We start from the raw sequence: 9,390 nt of genomic DNA on the forward strand, positions 1-9,390 counted from the left end.
CCCTATGCTTTCTTGAATGTTCATTTTTGCTGCCATAGAAAGTTGTCTAATATAGTTCTTATTTCATTCAAATGCATTATATAGTTGAGTCCTCTAGATAGCATTTATATCTTTTTAAAGTGTATTTCCTCTTTCTTTAGATGATTTTTGGGGCCATGACAAGATCCTATAGACAGAGAAACAATTATCTACTTGGTAAGTTGAGATCTGTTATCTTGAATATTTATTTCATATTTCAGTACTTTGTGAATCATTTAAAACTAGATATTTCTAGGTTCTACAGATAACCTTTGAATAATTAAAGTAACTGTAGAAAATGAACATTTGTTTTCACTTTTGCTCCTTTCAACCTCACTGGGTAATGATGCAGCCATTGGTTTAGTTAGGTATCTCTTTACGTCTGCTGGGCTTTTCCATATAGGATTCCATCTGATGGTCCCAACACCTTGGTAGACAGCCAGGGCCAATGTCAGTTTTCTCCTTAAGAATGTCCCATCCTCGAACATGCTTTTCCCCCTGCATAACCGTCTAAGTTGTAAGGTCCCATTAATGTATCCCTTGAGGAGTCAGGACTCAACGTCACCTGCCTAGTCAAAGTGGGCTCCGTGACTGGCACTCATTATCTCATGGTCTTGGTTGGGGGAGGGAGGGGTCTCCTTTATCTGATGGTCCCAACACCTTGGTAGACAGCCAGGGCCAATGTCAGTTTTCTCCTTAAGAATGTCCCATCCTCGAACATGCTTTTCCCCCTGCATTACCATCTAAGTTGTAAGGCCCCATTAATGTATCCCTTGAGGAGTTAGGACTCAACGTCACCTGCCTAGTCAAAGTGGGCTCCGTGCCTGGCACTCATTATCTCATGGTCTTGGTTGGGGGAGGGAGGGGTCTCCTTTGTCCCTCCATGTACAATGTCTAATTGTATGTGGCTTCAGGTTGTGTTCTACCTCTTCGGAGCCATTTTCCATGTTTCCCTGTTGGTGGTGATGTTGGCAAAATTCTCTGCTGACATCGTGTTGCTGCCCCACCTAAGAAGCATATTTATGGCATCAATTCTACAAACACAGAACTTTCTAGAAAAAGATGGAGGGGGCTTGTCTTATGACTGTTCATGTGTTACAGGTTTTCTTCCTCACCAGTCCAGAAGTGAACAGCTCTACGACAGATCACTTGGTAAGAGGTCTGTTTCCTTCAGTAAGATGCCACCAGACCCTCTATGCTAAAGCTATTGTACAGGGGACAAACCCTGAAATTCAAAATAGTTTAAATGAACAAGAATAATAATGTATAAATTCTTAGTAAATCATGCAAATCTAAGTTTGAGGTGTTAGCTCATGTAGAAGTTGCCAGAAATCAAAATGTCGAGGAAGTCAACATTGACTTCCTCCTGTCCCACTTGGGGAATTTTCTGAGCAATCCACCATCTAATTATCTCTTTCTTTTGCCAGACTTGACTAAACATCTCAGTAAGTGGATGAAACTAAGACTTTAGTCCCTTCCCTGTATGGTTAGTTTTCCCATTCAGTCTTAAGGCTGGCCCTGTCAGGCAGCTGTGTTCTATAGGAATGACTTTTATAATATGAACATTCTCTGGACAGGTAACTTTTACCTAACCTTGCAGCCAAAAGGTTAATCTTCCCTTTGTTTGTTTGTAATGTAGACAATCTCACTGAGCCTGTTCCTCTTGTGGCCTGGTCATGTGGCTTTAATCCCTCATGTACCTTCCTTGTCCTTGATCCAGGATAATATATGAATGTGTGTGTGTGTGTGTGTGTGTGTGTGTGTGTGTGTTTTACATATCAAAGTGGTGCAAACAGCACTTATCTCATTGAAAACAGTGACAGAAATTGATAACATCTGTTTATGGCTGTGTGTACGTGTGTGCTTATCTAAGTCAGTAGGGGTCAGGAAGGACGTAATCCTCTGATCAGATCAAGGTCTGACTTTTACTTCTGTTTCAATAAAAGAAGGAGTGAGCCCTTGTTCCAGAGTACAGTTCTGAAAGAATTCTGAAGGAACAGGTTCTCGGTAGTTTGGGTCTGCTCTCGGCCTAAAACGAGTCAGGCTGCTTTTGTGTAGGTATCACTGTAATGTGTCCTTGTAATGTATTTGCTGTTCTTTGCTTCTGTGGAGATGAGCATTGATAACACTTGGTGTTACCTGACATACAGACACAGAGTGCACACCTCTCACTACCCACTTTCCAGGGCTTCCTCCTTTGGTGCTCACAATCAGCCTGTGAGACCTCACTGTGTTCTCAGCCATCTTGCAGGTCAGCGAGCTGAGGCCTGGCCAGCTTCTGCAGTGTGGGACTTTGCTCTGGGCCTCAGGGTAGAGACAGGACTTTGAACCCATCTGTCCTCCAGGCCTGTGCATTTTCCACAATGTTTTTCAGGACCATTGTGAAATCTGCCTCGTGTTCAGAGCCCTGTTATAATAAACAGCTGATAGTCACACGTCAGTGAGTCCCTGTCTCATCTTCATGCTTGAAGTGCTAGAGTTTAAATCGGAAGCTTCATTTTTAAAATATTTTATTTATTATTTTTATTTTATGTGTATGAATGTATTGCCTACATGTGTGTAAATGTACCTATGTAGTACAATGCCCGTGGAGGTCAGAAGAGGGCATCGGATCCCCTGGAACTGGAGTTATGAACAGCTGTTAGGCGCCATGTGGGTGCTGGGAATTGAACTCGGGTCCTCTGCAAGAGCAGCCAGTGCTCTTAACCACTGAGTCATCTCTCCAGCCCCCGAAGCTTAATTCTTAAAAATTTTATTTATTTTTATTTTGTGTGTGAGTGTTTTGCCTGCATGTATGTAAGTGCACTCATGTCAGACAATGCCTGTGGAGGACAGAAAAGGGTATCAGATCCCCTGGAACTGGAGTTATGAGTTAGGATGGTTGTTAGCTGCTGTGCTGTGGGTCCTCTGCAAGAGCAGCCAGTGCTCTTAACTGCTGAGCCATCTCTCCAGCCCCAAGCTTAATTTTTTCCTAAATGTTTAAGGTTTCCCACTTTGGGAGAACACACGGTTGTCATAGCCACAACTGCTATTAAAAGCATTCATCTGAACATTTCTTTCAGAACTGCCTTCAGAATCCATGGACCATTCCTTGAATCTCTGCCACAGTAGCAAGTTTTAGTCCTGGGATCTGATTCTGGGAATAGTAAAAAACTGTTAGGAAATAAACTGATGAATCGGATTATTAACCTATCTGGGGACTTTGCTATGATTGCTGAGTATCATCCTGCTCCAAATGAAGCAGCTTCAGACAGTGAGCCTTTCTTATCATGTAGTTTCTTGGGCCAAGAGCAGCTTAACTGGGTAACTATGGCTCAGGGACCATACAAGGTCACTGATACTGATGGAAGCTGTGATATCACCTGATGCTGAGTGGTACCCAGAGGTCCATGTTCAAGTTCCTGACATGGTTGCTGGAGGACTGAAGGCTTTGGTTTCTTACTACATGGGTATCTTGACAGGGCTGTGTAAGTGTCCTTTAAACACATCAAGTGGATTTCCCCAGTGATGTGGGCGATACAGATGGGGACAGAGAGAGGCGAAAGGATAGAGTCAGAGAAGCCAAGAGAGAGAAAAACTCAGAGACCCAGAGAGACAGAGATAGATAGAGATAAATAGAGAGACAGAAATGGGGGATAGAAGAATGGAACGAGTGATGGGAAAGCACCCAAGACAGAAGGCTCTGCCTTTTTCATCTTAACCTTGGAAGTGACACACCATCATAGCTCACACAGGCCAGCCGGCCTCGTGGGAAAGGACCGCCCAAGAGGGTGACAATCGTGAGTCTATCTTGGAGGCTGTTGCAGTGGAAAAAGTGCCATTTAAGATGAAAACGATTGTATAGATGTAAAGTCACATGACTAGTCCTCTACCATGTCTCAGAAGGCATCTCTAAGCCAAATTCTGACCACATTTTGGGCCCTGGAACATTATTAATGCAGATGTACAACCATCTCAAAGATGGCTTTGAACATGACAGTTTAATTCCACAAATGTGTGTGACAAGTATGGGGCAGAGCCCACAGAGAACTGAAAGACAGGGTGTGACGGCCCCTGCCCTTGGGGGCTTGCGGTCCTGGCTGAGGGTGTCACATGGGTTACAGAGTGAGACGCCAGCTCTGTGTGCTGCTGTGACATGAAATAACATTGCAGAGGGCTGGAGGCTTGCCGAGGAAGACAAGCGATGGTGCCTCGGGTCTTCTGTGGAGAGTGCGGGCCCTGGTCATGCTTGTCACAGCTCTTCTCCTTAAGTTATGGTCACCTCATCCACATTGCACTGTGATGTGCCTGATGAGCCTCTGCTTCCCCCTTCCATCTTCAGAGATCATGAGAAGGAGGCTTCCTCCTGCAAATCGAAGGTTCCCAAACCATCAGCACAGAGCAAGAGTAAATTCTGGTTTTGAGTGACATCCTGGAGGTAAGGGACGGACGGCACGTATATCATGACCCTTTAGGAGCCGAAGCCACTCAGAGTAAACACCATGGCTCTGGGGCCTTCAGCTCTCTGGCCCGTGCTCTTTGGCACATGCCTTTCCACTTCCTCCTGTCTCCCTCCAGGAACTGTGCGTCCATCTCATGGAAACTCCATCTCCCCCCACCCCCTTGACATTTGTGTCTACTGTCGTTGACATGAGTTTCTCCACTTTACAAGCAGAGAGATCAGCCCCTTCTTTACCCAGCCTTCCCAGCTGAACCCCTGCCTTCCCTCCACTCCTTCCTCCCCACTGAGCTCGATGAAATTTTCTGTGAGTTCTGCTCCGGCTTCTCTTTCGTTACCTGCTGTTTCAGCACTGGTGACCACGTCATCCTCACAGCCTAGTTCTCTCTCCTTTCTATAGATTATTCTGTCATCTCTTCCTCTTACTTGATTGCGTCATCGTCGTTGTGTGATAATCTTCAAATGTGTCATACTCTACCCCAAGATCCAGGTCCTTATGTCAACTGCCTGTTAGATGCATGGGAAAGCATGTCCCGTGAGCACCTGAAATTCTCTAGTGTCCTTTCACAATTGATGGCATCACTCATCAGTACCCACTTCACTTACTCAACCTAAAAACCTCGGGGGCATTGCTGAGCCTTCATCCTCTGTCATCACCTGGTGTCCAGGAGGATGCAGTGTTGTTTGTTTCAACCATTCGTTTTCTCTGATCTCAGTCTAGCCTTTCCTTGCAACACCACTGAATGCTGGTTGCTTTCCTGCTTCAGGTCTAGCCCCAGACTATCTGCCTTGCATGTTGTTCCTGGGTATATCTTGAAACCCAAGGAAACCTGGACACTCTACTTGTTCCCTCTGATATTGACTTCATTCATGGGATAAAGCAAAGGTGTGCCAAAAGCAGACCCTGAACTGAGCAGAAGAACAACTTCCACATTCTCCCTAGAGCTGTGGGAGCCGGAGGCTGAGTCCTGGTCTGCCACACTGACACCCGGCCTCGGCTGAGTCCCGGTCTGCCACACTGACACCCGGCCTCGGCTGAGTCCCGGTCTGCCACACTGACACCCAGCCTTGTGGAGTATCACCAGTATACACATTCCCTGTTACTATGGATTGGAGCAAGCAGACTTTTGAAGACTCCGGAGTATGGAAGGAACACCATGATGGGTACATTTAACAGGAACCTTAAGATGTAATTACAGATGTGGATTCAGGGCCATTGTGTTTAGGGTTCTCACACAAACTACTAACAAAGCTTCAGCATTCATATATTTCACAGGTTTTTAGAGATTTATTTATTTTTATTTTATGTATATGAGTGTTTGCCTGCATGCACATATATGTACCACATGTGTACAATGCCCAGGGAGGTCAGAAGGCATTGGATCCCCTAGAACTGGAGTTACAGATGATTTTGATCCCCATGTGGGTGCTGGGAACTGAATCTCTGTAAGAGCAGCAAGTGCTCTTCACCACTGAGCCGCCTCTCCAGTCCTGTGAGGACTTTACGGCTTCTACAATACTGCATGCTGTCAGACAAAACCTGAATGTCCAGCGTGGCTCACTGTGGCCTTACTGCTCTGGCTCTGCCGTGTCTCCGTCTTCCTCTCGTCCCTAAGCGATGCACTTGTAGCTTCTCCCACTGTGGCTTCCTTCCATCAGCCTAGCTCTGCTTCTCATTCAGGCTCCAGCCCCACTGCTGCTTGGCTGTGGAGGACGTCTCTGTGGTCCAAATCTCCACCACTATGGTCCTGCTTTGGGCCTCTGCCCCACCACAGGAATGACAGTTGACAATCATTTTCCTCCCTACCCATCCAGTTCTATCAGGTTTCCTGGGAGGACTCGGAAGCTTCCTGTGCCTTAACCCCAGGGTCCTGCACACAATCCAACACTGGGCACATCCATGCTTAGTAGGTGTCTTGTGGGTGGGTGATGGGATCTTTCACTTTGAGTTCTTGACATACTTTTGTCCGAAAGACGGTTAGGCATGGCATAATTAATTTTTAACGACTTAGAATGTGAAAGATGTCAACTGACATTTTACTAAAATAGAAAGAAAAATTCACTACAGATGAAAGATGCGAATGGCAGATTTTCTTTTTAATCTGTGGTGCGCTCTAAAAATAAAGACCAGCTTCTCACTGAGATCATTATGAAAAAAACAGACTTATCATAGTCTTTATATGCATGCAAAAAAAATTGCCCAGTAGAGAGCATCTGGGAAGAAAGGAAGTGAGGCTTGAGGGTGGGGATAGAATTCTCAGCAGATGGGTGGTGCTTTGTTTATTAACATGATGACATCAGGTGTGCATGTATATATGTATCACAATATAGATGTATCATCTACTATCTGCAAAGAAACAGACCACCCAAAACATGTGTCTTTAAAGGCAGCACAGACTAAAGTCCAAATGTGCTGCTCTTCACTGGTGTTCCAGTTACTTCCCTGCCCTCCTGTGACCTTTAGCAGGGCAGGTTTTGATACAGTCCTCTGGGTTGCTTAGAGTCATTAAATGTGACAGTGGTGCAGCACAGTGGGTCCGGTGAGGAGGCAGCCCCAGTGGGCTCTAGGCTCAACCAGCTGCCTTTTGAACTTGCTCTGTTGCCCTGACAATATCCAGCCCCTTAGTTCTCGGGATTCAGCGCCTCACAAAGCTGAGTGTAAAGTTTTGTTGATTTTTGTTCCCACTAGACCATGACTTTCTTGCAGATGCCTTACTTGGTTCATTTGATATCAAGTACAGAAATTATTCATGATAAGCCTATGTAAAATTATTTATAAAATATCCTCATTAATTTCATTAATAATGAATAGGCGAATGAATACCTGACCAAAAGCAAGATTATTATTTTGAAATTGTGAGTCATATTTTTTTCCCATTTTTCGTGGGCTTCCCAGAGCCGGACCCAGTCTCTGCATTAAAATAGGAGCTGAGCAAGTGTTTCTATAATTTAATAGACACTGTTCTAGGATTCTTTCAGGTTGCCAGAAAATGATTTAATATGTGAGGAGAGGGGAAAATGTAACTAATAAAAGAGCTCTGAAGTGGCTTCTTAGCTGAACTGTGAAACAGGGAGCTTGGAAAAGGAGGACCCAGTTCTTAGTTGGAAAGGGTCTTCTTGAGAGTCCTATGCTTTTGTGATCTTTGTAGCTAGAACATTCTGACTTGTCATGGCCAGAAGACCCTCAGCACCTGAACCTGTGCGGCTTCCTTTACGCTGCCCCGTGGGCATATGTGGGGTGCTAACCCGTGTCCAAGAGCGGTGAGGTGGCAGTTGGTGGCCTTGGTCTAGAACCCATGGTGGTGGAAAAATCAGTCTCATGATTTTACTGCTCAGTTCTTCAGCCAGAGTTGACCAAATGCTTGGCTCTGCACCCAGGAAGATCACAACCCTCGGGTGTGCTTGGGTCTGTGTTTGCTCTGTCACGTGCACTGCCTTATGTCACTCAAGCCTGCCAACCATGTGAAGTCTCACTATTGTCACCTCTGTTTCCTAGAGGAAGAGGCAGGGTGCACAGAGGCTCCACTCACTGAGGTGCTGCTGGTGCTGGGGGTTGGCTGCTCAGGCTCCCTCAGTCTTTTCGTTCCTCTTGTGATATGTCTCTATGTTGAGAAAATAGCACGAGAGGGTAAAACTTCAAAGACGGCTTGTTTCAGACACATCATGATGTGCTGGGTGGTATTATCTATGTTTTGTCAACGAGAGGCAACTTTGGGACTGTGAGCAGCTGACCTACCACCACCAACCAGGTGCGGGCGCTGTCCCCTAACAGCTGAGACACCTTGGCCACTTGCAGAGTGATTTCAAAGTTCAGGTTTCATTTTTTTTAAAAATTATTTATTTAATAGCCATATAATTAGAAGAAGCATTTCATTTTTTTTTTTTAAATTATTTATTTAATAGCCATATAATTAGAAGAAGCATTTCATTACAACAGCATTGACATATTCAATAACAATTTCCAGAGCTAAGATGCATCTCTTTCAAAATTGGCTGTAAATTTTTAGGTTTACAGTTGAATTATTACAGTTATACAATACTGTACTCAGTATAAACCCTATAAGACATAAAATTAAATGATGTTTTTAAACTTTAAAAAAGATCTCCATTTCATTATTGAAATACATTTTCATACAGAAAAATTCATTTTTAATACAATTGACACTATGATGCACATGTGTTTCTAATCTCTATATATCTGATTATTACTAGCCACAGTCGGTTACTTTCTGAGCTCCTTGGCATCTGAGCATGGATATAAAGTCATCAAGTAGATTTCAATGGTAATGTTTTTCCCCTCTACTAATTATTAAGGAGCAAATTTTTATGCTTTGAAGAATTTTTTTTTATATACCCACTTCCCAGATAGCACCCTCCCACAGCCTCCCTCCCCCCATTAGAGCCCTTATACTCTGTTATCCCTGCTACTGTCCTCTGTGTTGTTGGAACCCCCAGCCAATCCCCACTGGTCCATCTGGTGAATCTAGTCAGCCTATCTAGAGGTCTTTGTTTTAGGAAGGTCAGCTGTTCCTCATCTAGCAACAATCAAATTATTCCTTGGGATAAGATTGGGGTCTGCTGTTCATTTTCCCAGTTCTGTGATGGGTTACTATCTGGGAATCCCTTCGGCCACCCTGGCCTCATCAACTCAAAAGAAGATCACTTGTCTGGCATTGTTGCTTATTATGTAGCCTTTAGCTGTACATATGGACTCATAAAATTATGTTGGCCCATTTAATCTTTGGTTATACTTTCCTTTTGGGTGTTTAAGGCTGTACAGTTGGTCCAGATAAACCGATTTATTTTTACTCTTCAGGTCATTTGAGGATCTGTTCCTCAGGGGTCACATGGGCTTTACCAGTTCCACCTATGTGAAGATAAGTCAAAGGTCCTGCTTGACCATGGTTGGCTTTGCTTGGAAGCATGGAGGAAAT

General features: G+C 44.4%; 1 protein-coding gene across 4 annotated transcripts in view; it reads left to right on the forward strand.

The window, feature by feature from the left end:
• Positions 1-9,390, forward strand: part of Spp2 (secreted phosphoprotein 2) — a 25,103-nt gene that overhangs the window by 11,407 nt on the left and 4,306 nt on the right. For 2 of the 4 annotated variants that reach the window (XM_008834518.3, XM_029564151.1), the window contains exons 5-7: positions 141-195; positions 1,120-1,170; positions 4,340-4,435. In XM_008834518.3, the coding sequence (XP_008832740.2) occupies positions 141-195; positions 1,120-1,170; positions 4,340-4,425 (192 nt within the window). In that variant the 3' untranslated portion in view covers positions 4,426-4,435. Of the gene's footprint in view, positions 1-140; positions 196-1,119; positions 1,171-3,080; positions 3,173-4,339; positions 4,436-9,390 lie in introns of those variants that run through there. The other 2 variants (XM_029564153.1, XM_029564154.1) reach the window with 2 other exon arrangements.

The sequence above is a fragment of the Nannospalax galili genome, unplaced genomic scaffold (genome assembly GCF_000622305.1).
Source record: "Nannospalax galili isolate Female #2095 unplaced genomic scaffold, S.galili_v1.0 scaffold771, whole genome shotgun sequence".
NCBI lineage: Eukaryota > Metazoa > Chordata > Mammalia > Rodentia > Spalacidae > Nannospalax > Nannospalax galili.